The 19,552-nt window shown below is 43.9% G+C and overlaps 1 protein-coding gene across 1 annotated transcript in view; it reads right to left on the minus strand.

The window, feature by feature from the left end:
- The window catches only part of ITGAE (integrin subunit alpha E), a 207,118-nt gene that overhangs the window by 3,295 nt on the left and 184,271 nt on the right, over nt 1-19,552 (minus strand). The window contains exons 28-31 of the mRNA XM_075333152.1: nt 12,963-13,019; nt 8,767-8,865; nt 2,896-2,991; nt 1,294-1,404 (exon numbers count right to left, since the gene is read on the minus strand). Of these exons, the coding sequence (XP_075189267.1) occupies nt 1,294-1,404; nt 2,896-2,991; nt 8,767-8,865; nt 12,963-13,019 (363 nt within the window). The remainder of the gene's footprint in view (nt 1-1,293; nt 1,405-2,895; nt 2,992-8,766; nt 8,866-12,962; nt 13,020-19,552) is intronic.

The raw sequence follows: 19,552 nt of genomic DNA on the forward strand, positions 1-19,552 counted from the left end.
TCTCTGATCATATCTGCCAGGACGCATACATAATCATCAGGTATTGTTCAACTGTCCTATTCATTTATTCAAATAAACTATTTCTTCCTGTATGTTTTATTTTTACTTTACACTTACTAGGTTAGTAATGGGGGTGTCTGATAGACACCTCTCCATTGCTAACTTGTGGGCTTGATGCCAGCTGTCAATTCACAGCTGACATAAATTCTAAAATAATACCCAAATTACCACTATATCATACCAATTGGGAAGAGCATGGCAAAGCGCCAGAATTGGGGCATTTAATGGATGCACGACTTCTAGTGTGGCTGTAGGCTGCTATTTTTAAGCTGGGAAGGGCCAAATAACCATAGTCCTTCCCAGCCTGATAATAACAGCCTTCAGCTGTTGGCTTTACCTTGGCTAATTATCAAAAAAGGGGGACCCCAAGCCATTTTTTTTTATTATTGTTTCTTTATTTTGTTTCCTGAGCATCCAGTCATCTTTCCCATACTGAAAGCTTGTTGACTGGCTGCCCTGCATCCTTTCAACAAACTTTATTCAGCAGTCAAACAGTATCTGAACTTGACCATGGACTTCTGTGAGAAGTCCATGTTCAAGTTCGAGCCACAGACACTTGGTGTCCATAGGAACTTCAAACTTTACAGTTCGGGTTCACTCATCCCTAGCAGAGAAACTGGTTCCAGCGATGTATACCTTCCTGCTCTGTCATATTGACAAAATCCCAGTTTATCTGCTGCAGATCTACAAGTTCTCTGCATGCTGAACTCTGTATAACCCCGCCCACACCACTAATTGACAGATTTCTGTGTACACTGTTTATAGGCAGAACGTTGCCAGTTGTGGGGGTGTACAGAGCTCATGAATATATTGACTACCTGGCAGCAGGTTTACTAGTCCTCTAGTTATAATATTCTCTTAATAAAACAGATATTTTATCAAAACTACAGCAAAAAGCCCAGTAAGTGACACATCGCAGGAATCAGGATCTGTCTCTACATTATGCTGCTCTTAGATTAGGTGGCGAAAACCTGGAGACAGATTCCCTTTAATCTTTGCTATAGGTCCTATATAAACTCAGGTAATCTTGGCTCATTATCATCCAGTCATGAAATTATTATTGACTTTTCATTTTCTGAGCTAGATAACACACTATTGCATTAATTGATAATATATAATATAATAATACAGTATATGTAAATAAATATATAATTAATATTAATAATATATAATTAATAATAATATATAATTGTATGAATAATGCATTTTCACCATTTATTTTCTATAACTTACCTTTATGAGAATTATAACAATAATCAAAAGAAGCAAAATTCCCCCAACAGAACTACCGATGATGACAGGCAGAATCTTGATCACTTTGTCTTTTGCAATCGTAACGGATAACTGGAAAATAGCAAAAAAAAAAAAGGAAACAAATGACAAATATTTCTACATAGATAGCAAGACTTGATTTGGGATGACTTAGGCTACTTTCACACCTCCGGTTTTTGCAATGCGGCACACTCCGGCACTTTGCAGGAAAATCACAACCGTTTTTTTTTGCTGCCGGTTGCGGTTTTTCTGCATAGACTTTAATTAGTGCCGCATTGTGCCGCAAGGCCTTGCGTTCCATCCGTTTTTTGCCGCATGCGGCAGATTTAGCCGATGCGGCGGCCGGATGGAACGTTGCCTAGCACGTTTTTTCGTGCGGCAAAAAAAACCGCATCTCGCCGCATTCGGCCGATGCGGCATATTTTTCAATACATGCCTACGGCGGCCGGATGCGGCGCGATGCGGCAAAAACCGCATCCGGCCGCCGCATGCGGTTTTTGCCACTGCGCATGCTCAGTAGCATGCCGCAAGCGTCAAAAACCGGACGGGCCGCATGGGAAAAACTTATGCAAAAGATGCGGTGTTTTCACCGCATCCGTTGCATAGCTTGCACAGCCGGATTGAGCCGCAGAGCTCAAGCCGGATGTGTGAAAGCAGCCTAACTCCTTCACGACATGTGATGTATATTTACGTCATGTGCCATCTCCCTGCCTTTGATGCGGGCTAGGCATATGAGCCCACATCCTTCCCTGTTAATTAGCTAAATCTCGCTGCCAACCTCGTACAGATGGAAGGGAAGCATATTATTCCCCCGCTCCCATCGGCACCCCCGTGATGGGATCGTGGGACACCGATCTGTCATCATGACAGCCTGGGGTCAGCTGATGACCCCTGTGTCTATCATTAAGAACCTCCTTTCAATGTCAGCTGTGAGTCGGCAATCATAGGAGACCGCGATTTGTGCTGGACAGATCAGTGCAGATGCACTTGCCTTTACAGTAGAAGCGATCAAATGATCGTAGCTTCAAGTTTCCTAATGAGACAAGTAAATCCAGTAAGAAGAAAAAAAAAAAGCTTTTAAAAAAATGGAAAAAATAAAATAAAAAAACCACAAAAGGTCAAATCCTCCTTTTGCCCAATCGGAAATAAAACAAAAAAAAAAAAAACCACACGTATTTGGAATTGTTGCATTTTGAAATGTTGGATCCATCAAAATATAAAATAATGAATCCGATCGGTAAACAGCATAAAGATTAAAACATTAAAAATTGCCAGAATTACGTTTTTTTGATGACGTCATGTAAGCCGGTTAATCAAAAGAAGAGTTGGGAAAGCTGGTAGGTAAGAGGAGCTTTCCAGGCCTTCCATGTTATACTAACCTGACTGATGGACTGGAATCCCTGAAATCAATTCTCCCATCTAGCTCTAGTACAATATCTCAGACAACTTGTAGGAAGACATAGCATACATTTTGGAAGATAGCAACCATATTTTTCTGATTCTGGACATTCCCTTTAACATCCATGATACTTACGTATAGCTATAAAGCTTTCTATAGCTCACCTGTGCCTTATGTTCTTGCTCCTTTAAGTTTACGTACAAAGTTTTGTCATAAAGAATTTCTCCGGTTACATTTAGTTCTTGTGTTTCGATAATTTTCTACAAATAGAACAGAAATTTTCATAATTGTGCATCGATGTTAAAGAATGCGCAATGTAATATGGTGACGCTCGTACTGTGACAAGGGTCTCCTGTCCTTGGGAGACTTTGGGATGGTTTAGGTTTGGGATCTGGGTCTCACATTGCCTTGTGAGACTCTGGGCTTTAAACGTAGTTGCTTTTTTTGGTGCAGCAAGAGTTAACATGAACCTGTCAGGTTCAATATGCACCCAGAACCACGAGCAGTTCTGGGTGTATATTGCTAATCCCTGCCTAACCGTCCCTGTATCTAGTACGATAGATAAAGAGATCTTTAGAAAAAGTATTTCTAAAGATCCTTTATGATATTGTGGTGCCCCTGAGTATATCAGGGTGCCACAGGGTACTGCAATCCTTACTCAGGGTGCAGGGCCTACCCCCCATGGTTCCAGGTTCCTAATAACCAGTGTCACTCCATCAGCACCTCAAATCCCAATCACACCTCACATCATGACCTGTCAGACACACCAGTGGGTTGGTTAAGTTGGAATAGGGCCACCCACCTAGGGGTCAGGCAGACTGGTGGGAGAGAGGAAGTCAGTTGAGAGTCAGCTCTCTGAGTGAGAGGAGTGGAGTATTAGCCCTCAAAGAGTGAGGAGCTGGGAGTAGTAGGTCCCGGGGAGCAAGAGCGAGGTTGGGTCGCAGGTGGTGGTCTGGGACTACAGGAGTCAGGGACCGGTGGCAGCGACATTTGAAAGGGTGTGATGGACATAGTCTAGGAGGACAGTCGGCATCAGAACCCCAAAAGAACTGACCGGTACCGAGCACGACGGGGTACAGTACCCTAGGTCAGGAGCAGGTTCAGCCGTCCTGATAATTAACCTGGGAGGGAGAGTATCTTCACGAACTTCCCTAAGAGCTTCAGAGATTGAAGACATCAGCACAACGCGGGGGATAGGGTTTTCCAGAAAAGCAACCCAACTGAAATCCCAAGTGCCAGCCATCAAGAACACAGCAGCCCCACACACAGGTAGCGGGTCCCCAACAGCTTCATTACAAGGGGTCACAACAGACAACTAAAATTGTGCATGGAGGCAGGGTCCGGACTAACAAGTGACACCGGTGGGAGCGGACACCTGGACGGGCTCCCGTGTAGTGACTGTAATGCACAGAGACTTTGGTTTATCTTCAGTGTGAGTGTCTGCTTTATAATCTTCATCCTGCACCACGACTACCCACAGTGAGTACTCTGTTCCCGTGCACCCTGCGCTCCCCAGTATCCACCAAAAACCTAGAGGCCGGGGTCTTCCCTACCTGCGGAGGGACTGACACCTTGCTGCCCCACACCATCTGCCACAGTACTCCTTACAGCAGCGGCGGTACTCCCATTACCGCGACCCGCAGGTGGCATCACGAACTTCTCCCCTGTAAATATTCCCTTTCAAGGATCGGAGTGTTAGCCGAGCCAGAGTCCGAACCCCTCGAGCCACGACCACCCCGGATCCGAGCACCCTGGTCTGCGCCGGGGCAGCACAATATGCTAATGAGCACAGGGACTAGTTGAAAAAGCGTAAGTTTCTGCGCTCATTCCGCCCTCTCAGCATGTTCGCACGCCCCCCTTGCTGGTAGTTCCTGGTTAGTCTTATCTCAGGTGCGCAGTGTAGCGCCGGAAATACATCAGAGGTGACTCATGGATCTATGAAGATGTTTGAATGATTTCTAAATAAATGACCAAGATTTTATTCAAGTGGATTTACCTGTTTTTTTTTTCCTGAATCTTTCCTAGTTCCTGGTTAGTCTTATCTCAGATGCAATCGGTTTGTGACCACTCCCTTCCTTTTTTAATAAGATGAAATCTTGAAAGGGAAATACGGGTTTCATGCTGCGCTTATCACGAAAGCAAGCCGGAATAATTAATCCAAGTCTTTATTGTATTTGCTAGGTACACGTCAACGCGTTTCAGAAGTGGCAGCCCCCTTCCTCAGGACAGTATAGCAGTGACAATGATAGTATGGTATCAGGAGAGACAAGCTGATATATACAGTCATATGAAAAAGTTTGGGCACCCCTATTAATGTTAACCTTTTTTCTTTATAACAATTTGGGTTTTTGCAACAGCTATTTCAGTTTCATATATCTAATAACTGATGGACTGAGTAATATTTCTGGATTGAAATGAGGTTTATTGTACTAACAGAAAATGTGCAATCCGTATTTAAACAAAATTTGACCGGTGCAAAAGTATGGGCACCCTTATCAATTTCTTGATTTGAACACTCCTAACTACTTTTTACTGACTTACTAAAGCACTAAATTGGTTTTGTAACCTCATTGAGCTTTGAACTTCATAGCCAGGTGTATCCAATCATGAGAAAAGGTATTTAAGGTGGCCACTTGCAAGTTGTTCTCCTATTTGAATCTCCTATGAAGAGTGGCATCATGGGCTCCTCAAAACAACTCTCAAATGATCTGAAAACAAAGATTATTTAACATAGTTGTTCAGGGGAAGGATACAAAAAGCTGTCTCAGAGATTTAAACTGTCAGTTTCCACTGTGAGGAACATAGTAAGGAAATGGAAGAACACAGGTACAGTTCTTGTTAAGCCCAGAAGTGGCAGGCCAAGAAAAATATCAGAAAGGCAGAGAAGAAGAATGGTGAGAACAGTCAAGAACAATCCACAGACCACCTCCAAAGACCTGCAGCTTCATCTTGCTGCAGATGGTGTCAATGTGCATCGGTCAACAATACAGCGCACTTTGCACAAGGAGAAGCTGTATGGGAGAGTGATGTGAAAGAAGCCGTTTCTGCAAGCACGCCACAAACAGAGTCGCCTTAGGTATGCAAAAGCACATTTGGACAAGCCAGTTACATTTTGGAAGAAGGTCCTGTGGACTGATGAAACAAAGATTGAGTTGTTTGGTCATACAAAAAGGTGTTATGCATGGAGGCAAAAAAACATGGCATTCCAAGAAAAGCACTTGCTACCCACAGTAAAATTTGGTGGAGGTTCCATCATGCTTTGGGGCTGTGTGGCCAATGCCGGCACCGGGAATCTTGTTAAAGTTGAGGGTCGCATTGATTCAACTCAGTATCAGCAGATTCTTGACAATAATGTGCAAGAATCAGTGACGAAGTTGAAGTTACGCAGGGGATGGATATTTCAGCAAGACAATGATCCAAAACACCACTCCAAATCTACTCAGGCATTCATGCAGAGGAACAATTACAATGTTCTGGAATGGCCATCCCAGTCCCCAGACCTGAATATCATTGAACAACTGTAGGATGATTTGAAGCGTGCTGTCCATGCTCGGCGACCATCAAACTTAACTGAACTGGAATTGTTTTGTAAACAGGAATGGTCAAATCTACCTTCATCCAGGATCTAGGAACTCATTAAAAGCTACAGGAAGCGACTAGAGGCTGTGATTTTTGCAAAAGGAGGATCTACAAAATATTAATGTCACTTTTATGTTGAAGTGCATACTTTTGCACCAGTCAAATTTTGTTTAAATGCGGATTGCACATTTTCTGTTAGTACAATAAACCTCATTCCAATCCAGACATATTACTCAGTCCATCAGTTATTAGATATATGAAACTGAAATAGCTGCTGCAAAACCCCAAATTGTTATAAAGAAAAAAGGTTAACATTAATAGGGGTGCCCAAACGTTTTCATATGACTGTATACCCATGGGTATCTCCGTTTTATTGGACTGATAAGGATCCCACCAACTTTCAAAAATAGAGTGAGGTCCTGTGACGTGTGTACCCATAGGTAGATATATCAGACTTGGATTTAATTATTCTGGCTTGCTTTGGTGATAAGCGCAGCGTGAAATCCGTTTTTCCCTTTCAAGATTTCATCCCATTTCTTCGGGGCTGCAGCTTTTCTCCACCTACTACTATGCGATTATAGGAGTTGTGACCTTTCACAACCCCTAAAGGTGAATGTTCCTTTTTAAATAGTCACATGTTCCATCACATGATGCTGGTTATATTGATTTATTCTGAACTGACCACCTTGGAGGAAGGAAACTTCTTGTAGCTGCTAGAGTCCTGTTGCCTGCAGCCCTGGTGTCTGGCTGCAGCTCTGAAGTTGAAGTATATCCTTTTTGTCTATGTTCCCCTGTCTGTCTTCCTTTCCCTGTGTCGGACTATTGTAGAGGTGAAATCTCGTGCATTCACCGGCCTTTGTACTAGCCAGGGTTAATGGAGGGACAGACTGGGACAAGGCATGTGATGGCGATGGGGGGAAAGACTCGTATAGGTACGTTAAAGGAGCTCAAGGTTCAGACATAGATTAGTGTCAGGAGGTGTCACGACCCCTGCTCCCTATTTTCAGAGCCATGCTCTCCCTTTCCATCCCTGTTGTACCTCTGTGTTACACAGTGCCGGACATCCCCTTGACCAAGTGTGACGTATCCTCAATTCACATAATCTTGTGAGCCAACTAGTGTACGTTAATTCTGTAGACCTAGCGTGGTTCATACTCTTAGGGGTACTTTGCCCCCTGAGGAAGCATTTCAACAAAACGCATCGGGGCTTCCCCCTCTTTCCACTAGACCCTTGATATGGCGAATGCACTGGCACTTTAGTTATGGGTAAGCGGTTGTTTGATTATTATGCATAGGATTTGACTGGGTTTGCCTATTATGTACCCTTTGGGTCTGTTTTTACCTCATATTGTGCTCCTGTGCTATATATTACCACCTTTTCAACTTCTCTTTGGCTACCCATTGATTATGCTGTTGAGGTCCTAGTGGGGATACCTCTGTTTCTCCTTTCAGCAACTGTTGTATTTTATAAACTTAGGTTATGACAGTGCCCCTATTTGTAATGTTCTAATGATATAATAAATATATAATATTTATTCATACTGTTTGGGTGCATTTTTTACATTTCCTACTATGTATGGCCCTATTAAACTCATCTTCTCTTTCTTATGCAATACTATTTTGAGTGGCCTTTTACATATTTTCGGATATCCATCTGTTGCTTTTTCTTCCTGTCTCTTAGGGGTACTTTGCACGCTGCGACATCGCTAGCCGATGATAGCGATGCCGAGCGCGATAGTACCCACCCCCGTCGCACATGCGATATCTTGTGATAGCTGCCATAACGAACATTATCACTACGGCAGCTTCACATGCACTTACCTGCCCTACGACATTGCTCTTGCCGGCGACCCGCCTCCTTCCTAAGGGGGCGGGTCGTACGGCGTCACAGCGACGTCACACGACAGGCGGCCAATAGAAGCGGAGGGGCGGAGATGAGTGGGACGTAAACATCCCGCCCACCTCCTTCCTTCCGCATTGCCGGTGGAGGCAGGTAAGGAGATGTTCCTCGCTCCTGCGGCTTCACACACCTCGATGTGTGCTGCCGCAGGAACAAGTCACAACATCGTATCTCCTATTGGTGCGATATTATGAAAATGACCGACACTACACAGATCACCAATTTTCTACGCTTTTGCGATCGTTTATCGGCGCATCTAGGGTTTACACGTTGCGAGGCCGTTAGCGGCGCCGGATGTGCATCACTTTCAATTTGGGCCGACTATATCGCAGTAGCGATGTCGCAACGTGCAAAGTACCCCTGAGTTACTGGAAGATTCTCCATGTTTCTAGCTGATCTGCATGTGGAATTCAGATATGTCAAATTGTAATATTAGCCCCAAAGAACAGCAGGAAATTCAGCAGGAGAAGAATGGAAGAAGCAGAAGCAAAGAAATAGGAAGAATCATGAATAGATGAAGTCTGTAATCAGAAAGGAGATGAATCATCATCATTACCTCTTGAAGATTTTGCAAAAATAATCTTGCAGTTATCTTTATCTCTTCTCTTCCAGATATGACTTTGCACAAGATAAAGCGGCACATGATTTCCTCATTCTGACAAATAGAAGGGGGTTTAATGAACACAATAAAGGCTTTATATAATGTTATATCAGATAGTTTGATATTCTGCCAGCTATGTTTACCACACAGGAAGTCAAGAGTTAAGAGATATATCATATGGTAATGGTATATATTATGGTGCCCATAAAACCGTGGTGGGATCCATATGGTTACCAATAAGTTTATGTCACTTCACGGGCTGTTTGCTGAATACATTAACCTATTATTTTATGCCAAAGTAAAGACGGTAGTTGGGGAGATTTGTGAAAAATTTATTAAAAGACGGACACTTCTTAATTGGTTTGATGCATTTTAAACTCTCTGTAAGGGAACAAATAATTCTACACCTGCTATAGGGAGACATAAGGCCACTTTACACACAGCGACATCGCTAGCGATCGCACTCATCGTTTGTGCGTCACGGGCAAATCGCTGCCCGTGGTGCACAACCTCGTTAGTGCCCGTCACACATACTTACCTGCCTAGCGACGTCGCTGTGGCTGGCAAACTGCCTCTTTTCTAAGGGGGCGGTTCGTGCGGCGTTACAGCGACGTCACACAGCAGTCGGCCAATAGAAGCAGAGGGGCGGAGAGCAGCCGAAGGAAAAACACGCCCACCTCGTTGACGGAGGACGCAGGTACGGTGCTGTTCATCGTTCCTGGGGTGTCACACGTAGCGATGTGTGCTGCCTCAGAAACGACAAACAACCTGCATCCAAAAGCAGCAACGATATTTGAGATTAGAACGACGTGTCAACGATCAACGATTAGGAAAGTATTTTTGATCGTTAGCGGTCGCTCGTACATGTCACACAAAACAACGTCGCCAATGAGGCTTGATGTGCGTCACGAATTCCGTGACCCCAACGGCATCTCGTTAGCGATGTCGTTGCGTGTAAAGTGGCCTATAGGCTTATACCATATATCCTTACTCCAAATATTCAATTTATACCTCTTAAAGGAGCAGTCCAGTAATTTTTCCCCCCTTTGTTAGCAATGATATGTGTAATGAGTGGAGTAACATACTCATCTGACGTCATATTCAATAATTTTCAGTGGCATTCTGCTTTGCTTTGGCATGACGTAACCGCGAGTGTCTATGTGGAGCAGTGGTTACTTCCTCAATACAAATCTATGAGTATCTCCAGCTTTTTAGCCTTTTTCTGAGTCTTAGTCTTGCATTGAGAACATTTAAAAAGTTACCTCAATTCCACACAGCAGACACCATGTGGTTTGACCGGTCACAAATGTTCAAGTGAAACTAGAGCTGACCGCCCCTGAAAATGGTAGAACATTGCGACCAGTGAGTATGTCACTACACTCATTACTGGTGATGGGAGGACCAAGATTGTAAAAGTCCAGACCCACGCAGTTTCAAAGGTACCCGAGTGCCAGGCTCGGACTTCTCAGGGAATTCGCATCTATTATACAGTAAAAATAAATAAATAAAATATTTGGGATAGTGTCCCCCCCACATTATGATACACAGCACAGAGAAAGCCCACGGCTACAGGCTGCAGCCCCCAGTGACCCAACCTTAGATGAGGTCACTGAGTTCATTGAGGTCGCCTGAGGTCAGGTTACATACGGTCACAGGTGGAGGGCTGCGGGAACCTCCAGCTGTGGCCACAGCTAACCTGAGTGACATCACTGCTGATCATGCGGCTCACTCGGTCTTTGCCTGAAGTCTACAGTGGGTGGTAATGATCCATGATCACACGCTGTGATATAGATGTAGCAGACCTGGAATCATCGTAGGACCTTGTGTGAATTACGTCAGACCTACAGAGGTGTCTTTGGGGTTCATAGGGTGATGAAAGAGGGTTTTTTTTGTATTTTATTTCAAATAAATTATTTTTTCAGTGTTTGTGTTTATTTACTTTCACTTACAGATTAGTAATGGTGGGTTCTCAGATGCCTCCCATTACTAATCTAGGGCTTAGTGGCAGCTGTGAGCTGCAATTAACTCCTTATTGCCCCAATTGCCACAGCACCAGGGCAATCAGGAAGAGCCAGGTAAAGTGCTGGTATTTTCACATCTAATGGATGCGACAATCATGGGTGGCTGCAGGCTGCTATTTTTAGGCTGGGGGGGCCCTTAAACATGGGTCTCTCCATCCTGAGAATACCAGCCCCCAACTGTTGGGCTTTATTATGGCTTGGTTTGAAAGTTAGGGGGGAATCGCACACAGTTTTTTTTAATTATTTATTTAAATCATTTTTTTAAAATAGCCGCATGCAGTTCCTCCTATTTTGATACACAGCCAAGATATGCACAGGGCTGGGGAGTGCAGCCGGCAGGTGTGGCTTTATCTGTGCTTGGTATCAAAATATTGGGGAACCCTACGCCAATTTTTTTATGTATTTATTGTTACTGTACGATATAGAGGCACCTAGCGTTTGTGATTGGAGGCTGACACGCTGCAACTCATGGTGGCGTCTGACTGCAACCAATCACAGATGCTAAGCGCTTCTATATCGTACAGTAAAAGATAAATAAAAAAGATTGGTCTCAATTGACTTACATGATGACTGGCATCCGGACAGATACCCGGAATCAATCTCGGGCCGGAACCAGGGTTTTTTTTTAACCCGGCTACACATGCCGGTCCCAGTTATCTCTGAGTCCGCTCATTACACATTCACACATGATTGTTAACAAAGGGGGAAGAGAGAAAAAAACCCAAAACACTAGAGTGCTCTTTTTAACTTTTTTGACTTTTGTTGGATACATTTTGCCCCTATTGAAGCCGATAGCTATTTCAGAACAATTATTCTGGAGAGATTTATTTCTAGAAATGTCATCTTCCCTTCACACTCAGGCATTCCAGATTTATTCTGCATGTCACATCAATCTGTACTAAAAATGATCAGAAACAAGGTAAAAGTCACACTGGGAAACCAAATCAAGTTTGTACAATGCCTTTGTCTTTTTATATACATTCATGTTTGATTCCTCTTTTATTAGAAATGTAGTCAAAATTTGCAAAATTAGGGTATGTGTACACAATGTCTATTTCAGGTGGACTCAACCTGGATTCCACCTGAAAATTAGCGGAAAAAGCACAGCTCAACATAAACATCATGAAAAATGATAGTACTCTGCAGAAGACTTTTGTTACTTGTTTTAACCATTTCATGCTGCAAATAAAAAAAGTAACATGATAATTGTTGATTGGCTTCGTTTGGAAGGTGCCCACTCTCTATAGCAGAGGGTATAGGAAAATGATGCAAAAAAAAAATGCAAAACCACCGCTGGAGAAGTTTCAGGAAAAAAACATATATCATCTTTTTTCTGAAGGATCTCTGTGAAAGAAAAATCCGGCGACTCTGCCGTCACATTGTCATTGACTGTGGATTTCACCCTTTGCAATGCATGGGGTCAATTCTGCAGTGGTCAATAAAATAGTCAGTACCTAAATATTTTTCTTTCCAATGATTTTAGGTGAAGAATGCCAATTCATGATATACATTAGATTTGTAAATTTACAAGGATTCCGATCTCTTTCTGTTATGTAAATGTGCAATGTTAACCTACTGCCATCTAGTGACAAGTTTTAGTAAATAGCCTGTTTTTTATTACCTTTTTGGTGTTGGGTATCACATGGTGCAACCATTTCAATCATGTAGGATAATACTGCTTGAAAAAGTGGCGGTCACAAAAGGTGTGGACATTTGGTCCCTAATGCAGCATCGTGGCTGAATATGGCTGGAACTAAGCCTGTTACACCTCGTTTATACAGACTAACGTGATATATTTTCTTATTATGTATTTATATGGAAGAAAAATATATAATCATGAATTGGAATTAGCTATGAAGAATCATTAAAAAGAAAAATGTTGGAACTGGCTATTTTATTGACCGGCAGTGATGGCTGCTTAGAGAAGTTGTGTTACGGTACTTGAAAATCAAGGTGTCTTATTATATAGTATAAAGGTCCAAATCTCTCACTCCTGGACGCTAATAATAATATTGATTTAATGTAGAATTCCTAAATAAATTTGCATTTATTCCACAGATCCTAGAAATACTTTGTAGGATGTTAAAGAATATTGGGATATATTATAGTCATCATTTTTACAAAACTTACATTAAATCCATTTCTACAGATGCGATCATTGCTTTCAATTGTACATTGAGTTGAATTCTAGAAAATAAAATACAAGATTTGATCTTATTAATTCCCACATTAGAAAAAAAAATCTACAAAAAGTGAAAATTGTCATAAACATGTACACTAGGCAGAGTATTATAATAGACCCATTCAGTGGCATACTGCCCTTTGTGGCAGACCAGGCAGCTGCAGTTTAGCCCCTGAGTTGGGGGAAGACCATAGCCAAGCAGCACCGACACCGCCCATCCAATCTGTTATTAGAATTTCAATGGTATCTACATCCCAGGGTGAATAGAATAGTGGAGCAGGGAGCCGTCAGCTCCCTCCTCCACCATTCCCCCTGAGCGTCAAAGTCTAAGAGCAGTAGACACGATTCCATCACATAGCTCGCCTATGCTATGTGGAACCTCAGTGCACACACTGCACAGTCCGCAGTAGATGGGCACAGGGAGAGGTGAGTAATATTTATTATTTTAATGTTAATAGTTGAAGGGAAAATATCAGAAAGGCAGAGAAGAAGAATGGTGAGAACAGTCAAGGACAATCCACAGACCACCTCCAAAGACCTGCAGCATCATCTTGCTGCAGATGGTGTCACTGTGCATCGGTCAACAGTACAGCGCACTTTGCACAAGGAGAAGCTGTATGGGAGAGTGATGCGAAAGAAGCCGTTTCTGCAAGCACGCCACAAACAGAGTCGCCTGAGGTATGCAAAAGCACATTTGGACAAGTCAGTTACATTTTGGAAGAAGGTCCTGTGGACTGATGAAACAAAGATTGAGTTGTTTGGTCATACAAAAAGGCGTTATGCATGGAGGCAAAAAAACACGGCATTCCAAGAAAAGCACTTGCTACCCACAGTAAAATTTGGTGGAGGCTTCATCATGCTTTGGGGCTGTGTGGCCAATGCCGGCACCGGGAATCTTGTTAAAGTTGAGGGTTGCATGGATTCAACTCAGTATCAGCAGATTCTTGACAATAATGTGCAAGAATCAATGACGAAGTTGAAGTTACGCAGGGGATGGATATTTCAGCAAGACAATGATCCAAAACACCGCTCCAAATCTACTCAGGCATTCATGCAGAGGAACAATTACAATGTTCTGGAATGGCCATCCCAGTCCCCAGACCTGAATATCATTGAACATCTGTGGGATGATTTGAAGCGTGCTGTCCATGCTCGGCGACCATCAAACTTAACTGAACTGGAATTGTTTTGTAAACAGGAATGGTCAAATATACCTTCATCCAGGAACTCATTAAAAGCTACAGGAAGCGACTAGAGACTGTTATTTTTGCAAAAGGAGGATCTACAAAATATTAATGTCACTTTTATGTTGAGGTGCCCATACTTATGCACCTGTCAAATTTAGTTTAAATGCAGATTGCACATTTTCTGTTAGTACAATAAACCTCATTTCAATCCAGAAATATTACTCAGTCCATCACTTATTAGATATATGAAACTGAAATTGCTGTTGCAAAAACCCAAATTGTTATAAAGAGAAAAGGTTAACATTAATAGGGGTGCCCAAACTTTTTCATATGACTGTATGTGTGGGCGGTACTTAAGGGGCATTATGCTGTGGAGGGGGGTATTATGTTAGGTGTTGAGGGTCACTGTTTTGTGTTAGGAGCAATGTATGGCATGATATTATATTTATCATGTGGGTGGTAATCTTAAGGCAAATTTTATAGGGAAATTCACTGTGGTAGTATCATAGTGTGTGTGGAGGCATTTTTGGAAGCATAATAATCTATTGTACATCTCAAAAATATCTCTAGAATTCATCCTTTTCCTAATTTTGACACAGCAAAAATTCTTACTGTAGCTTTAATTCATTCTCGTCTGGGCTATTGCAAATCTCTACTACTTGGTCTCCCTCTTACTATTACTAAACTCTCCCCTTTGAAATCCATCCTGAACGCAGCAGCCAGGATTATATTCTTCTCCAACCACTACACTGATGATTCTACACTGTGCCAGTCATTGCACTGGTTGGTCATCTGCTACAGAGTACAATGTAAACTTATCATTTCCACCCACAAAGCTCTTCACAGTTCTCCCTACATCTCCTCCCTCCTTTCTGTCTATCACCCTACCCGTGACTTCTGTTCCACTAAAGACCTAAAACTAATATTCTCAATAATCTGAACATCCCATTTCCATCTCCAAGACTTCTCTTGTGCTGTGCGAGTTTTATGGCATGAACTACTCAGGACAATTCAATTAATTCCCAATATCCAGTTTTAAGCGTCCCCTAAAAACACATTTCTTTAAACTGGCCTATACCCTCACCTCACTTATCTATTTCAGTTTTGTCATTACAAATCTGATCCCTCATGGCACTGTTTACACCCTCCTTGCTCTGATTCCTGAAATCTTGAAAACAATTTATTTGTCATGAGATGAAAATTTGGTGGTGAAATTTTTACACCATATTTCGGCATCAAATCTACATCACCTTGCAAAAAAAACGGATCAAAACCATTTTCATTTTTATGCCAGGTGTTGCAGAAATATGGTGTATAAATTTCACCACCAAATCTGCAACTCTTGGCAAAAAAATGAACAAAAACGGTTTTGACGCCGTTTCGGTTCAGTTTTCTGATAGGAGGTACAAATTTGGTGCTGAAATCTGACACAGACATTGCAGCACCAAATTTGCACCTCCTGGCACAAAAGTGTGTTTTTTTGCCAGGAGTTGCAGATCTGTGAAGTCACTGACTTCAAGGAGGTCACCTGAGGTCAGTTTACCTGTGGTCAAACCTGGTGTTTTATGGAAACCTGCAGCTATGACCACAGATAAACTGAGTGACATCACTACTCATCTCTGCGGCTCAGTCACTCTCTGCCTGAAGCCCAGTGTGCCACAGCGTGCCTTCAGTATGCATTTAGCAGAGCTGGAATCGTCATGGGACCTTGTGAGGATTACATTTTAACTGAGTGTTTTGGGGGTTAATAAAGGGGAGAAAACTTTTTTTTGTATTTCATTTGAAATAAAGGATTTTTTCTGTGTTTTTTATTTTTGCTTACAGATTGGGGTCTCAGATGCCTCCCATTACTAATCTAGGACTTAGTGGCAGCTTTGAGCTGTCTTTAACCCATTATTACCCCAATTGCTGCCACCATACCAGGGCAATCGAGATGGGTGGGGTAAAGTCCCAGGATTGTCGCAGTTAATGGATGCAACAATTCTGGGCAGCTGCTGGCTACTATTTTTAGGCTGTGAGGGGCCCAATAACAATGAGTCCTGCCCAGCTATCAGTTTTATCATGGCTGGGTATCAAAATTGTGGGTGACCAAATGTCGATTTTTTTAATTATTTATTTAAATATTTAAAGAAAAAAAGCTGCATTTGGTCCCTCTTATTTTGATGCACAGCCAAGATAAATGCAGAGCTGGGGGCTGTAGCCATATGCTTTATCTGTGTTGGGTATCATAATATGTGGGGAAACTATCCTGGCTGTCTGCGGGTCCGCCAATCACTACTTGTGATGTGTCATTCTGAGATACATGTATTTATTTTTTCTCGATTTACATCTTAAGATCCTTTAAGTACAGATTATCTAGTGCCTTAGACTAATCTATTACAAATATTTTTTTCCAATCCTGGATAAACCTAAAATTATGGCATCAAAGTATTTGTTTGCTTTTATATAATAAAACAGACATGACGGTGCACATCTCTGACAATATCAACATCTTCTGTTGCATTTCTTTTGCCCTCCATGTGTAACCTCCCATCAGGGCCGGCGCCAGCACCCGGCAAACCCGGTCAAATGCCGGGGCCCTGAGCTGCCGGGGGGGCCCACTCGCGGTGGCAGGAGTGGCGCACCGCTACTCAGGGGGGCCCGGTGGCCGTGCTGTCACCGCCCCCCGCCGAGGATCGCGCTTTCAATTGCATCGGCATCGCAGGTGCCGATACAATTGAGAGCAATGATGAGAGAGTGAGTGGCGCGCTCTCTCTCTTATCATTCTCCCCGCTGTGACTGTCGGCGTTTTTCTGACAGCTCTGCAGAGGACCGCGGTGACGTCATCACTGCGCGCCTGCTGAGAGGTCAGAGCGAGCGACAGCAATGGACGACGCGCCGAGGAGACCGGATCAGCGGGGGAACGAGGAGAAGTGAGCCGCCCCTCTACTGACACTGGGCTCCCCTGACTCACAGGCCGGCCACTACACAGCGGCACTAGTACACATAGGGGCCCGGCAGCCGCTCTGCAGAGCCGGCTGCCGGGCCCCTATGTGTAGTGCCGGTGTGTAGTGGCCGACAATGCGACCGTCAGGGGGCCGGCCTGTGAGTCAGGGGAGCCCAGTGTCAGTAGAGGGGCCCCTGACCTGGAGAGGCCCACCAGCCGTTTCTGAGCTGCAGCCGATCACGAGCGCGCCTGACCTTCACAGAAGACGGAATAAGCCATCCTGCAGGACCTGCGATGATGTCACGCCCATGTGACTGTGTGGGAGGAGACACAGGAAGCCGGGCAGAAAGCAAGAGGAGATTTGCAGGAGATTTGGACACATGACTGGTAATAGGAAAAGAGGGGACATGAGGGGAAAGGCCGGAGCTGCTGCAGGGTGAGGGGCATATGAGGGCTGCAGACTGTGACAGAAGGATGTGAAGGGTGCAGAGAGTTTGAGAGGGGTAAGTTGGGGTACAGGCAGGGTGAGATATGTGGGCAGGGTGTGTGAGATATGGGGGTGTAGTGTGTGTGATCTGGGGGGTGCAGGCTGTGTGAGATGTGGGGGTGTAGTGTGTATATGGGGATGCAGGCTGTATGGGGAGCAGGGTGTGTGAGATGTGGGGGTGTAGTGTGTGTGATCTGGGGGGTGCAGGCTGTGTGAAATGTGGAGGTGTAGTGTGTATGATATGGGGGTGCAGGCTGTATGGGGAGCAGGGTGTGAGATGGGGGTGTAGTGTGTGTGTGATCTGGGGGGTGTAGGCTGTATGGGGAGCAAGGTGTGTGAGATATGGGTGTGTAGTGTGTGTGTGTGTGTGTGTGTGTGATATGGGGATGCAGGCTGTATGGGGAGCAGGGTGTGTGAGATATGGGGGTGTAGTGTGTGTGTGATATGGGGGTGCAGGCTGTATGGGGAGCAAGGTGTGAGATATGGGGGTGTAGTGTGTGATATGGGGGTGCAGGCTGTATGGGGAGCAGGGTGTGTGACATATGGGGGTGTAGTGTGTGTGATCTGGGGGGGTGCAGGCTGTATGGGGAGCAGGGTGTGTGAGATATGGGGGTGTAATGTGTGTGATATGGGGGTGCAGACTGTATGCGGAGCAGGGTGTGTGAGATATGGGGTCAGAAGAGTAACTACCGCGGTCGCAGGGGTCGGAAGGAGAAGAGAGGTACTTGTTTTTTTTATTTTGCTGGCTGCATGATATATGGAGGCCTGGGGGTGCTGGTTGCATGATACATGGAGGTCTATGGGACTACATAATAAACATGAAGGACACCTTTTATACATGGACTAGGGGTGCATTATACATGGAGGAGTATGGGGCTGCATAATACAATATGATGATTTATGGCGCTATATTATAATACATATAAGGACTATGGGGGCTACATTATAATATATGGAGGAATATGGAGGCTACCTTATACATGGACTATGGGTGTGCGTTATAAAACTGGAGGCCTATGTGGTGCAGTATAATATATGGAGGACTATGGGGTGAATTATAATACATGTAGAACTATGGGAAATGCATTGTAATACATGAACTATGGGGGTGCATTCTAATATATCAAGGGTTATGTGGGACCCTTTATATTATACGGAAGGCTATGTGGGGGCCATAATAGTATTTGGAGATCTATATACAAGGGGGGACAAAGATACAAGTATGGGATGGAAATGTTTTGTCCTGAGGGAAAAAGGCTCTTTCACTCAGCACCCAGCTTTCCCATGCTCTGCTGTACATCTCTCAGCACCCAGCTTTCCCATGCTCTGCTGTACATCTCTCAGCACCCAGCTTTCCCATGCTCTGATATGGGAAAGCTGGGTGCTGATGGAAAGATGTATAGCAGAGCATGGGGAAGCTGGGTGCTGAGGACAAGATGAATATCAGAACATGGGAAAGCAGGGTACTGATAGAGGGATTTCATATCATGGGAAACCTGGGTGCTGAGGGTAAGAGCCAAGTGTCAGTGTCATTATTCCGTACCCTAAGTCTCGGTGTACGTGGAGGGGGGCCCCGGTCCAAATTTTGCACCAGGGCCCATCAAACTTTAGTTACGCCACTGAGTATTAATCACTGTATTCTACATGAGGGTGCCTACTGCTATCTGGCTCTGCAATGTGCTGTATACAGGCTGTGCTATGTTATATAGCACAGCCTGTATATAGCACAGTGCAGAGCCAGATAGCAATAGGCACCCTCATGTAGCATACAGCTTGTATATAGCCTATATACAAGCTGTATGCTACATGAGGGTGCCTATTGCTATCTGGCTCTGCACTGAGCTATATACAGGCTGTTGTATATACAAGCTGTATGCTACATGAGGGTGCCTAATGCTATCTGGCTCTGCACTGTGCTATATAGGTGCTGTGTACTAT

The sequence above is a fragment of the Anomaloglossus baeobatrachus genome, chromosome 2, assembly GCF_048569485.1.
Source record: "Anomaloglossus baeobatrachus isolate aAnoBae1 chromosome 2, aAnoBae1.hap1, whole genome shotgun sequence".
Classification (NCBI taxonomy): domain Eukaryota; kingdom Metazoa; phylum Chordata; class Amphibia; order Anura; family Aromobatidae; genus Anomaloglossus; species Anomaloglossus baeobatrachus.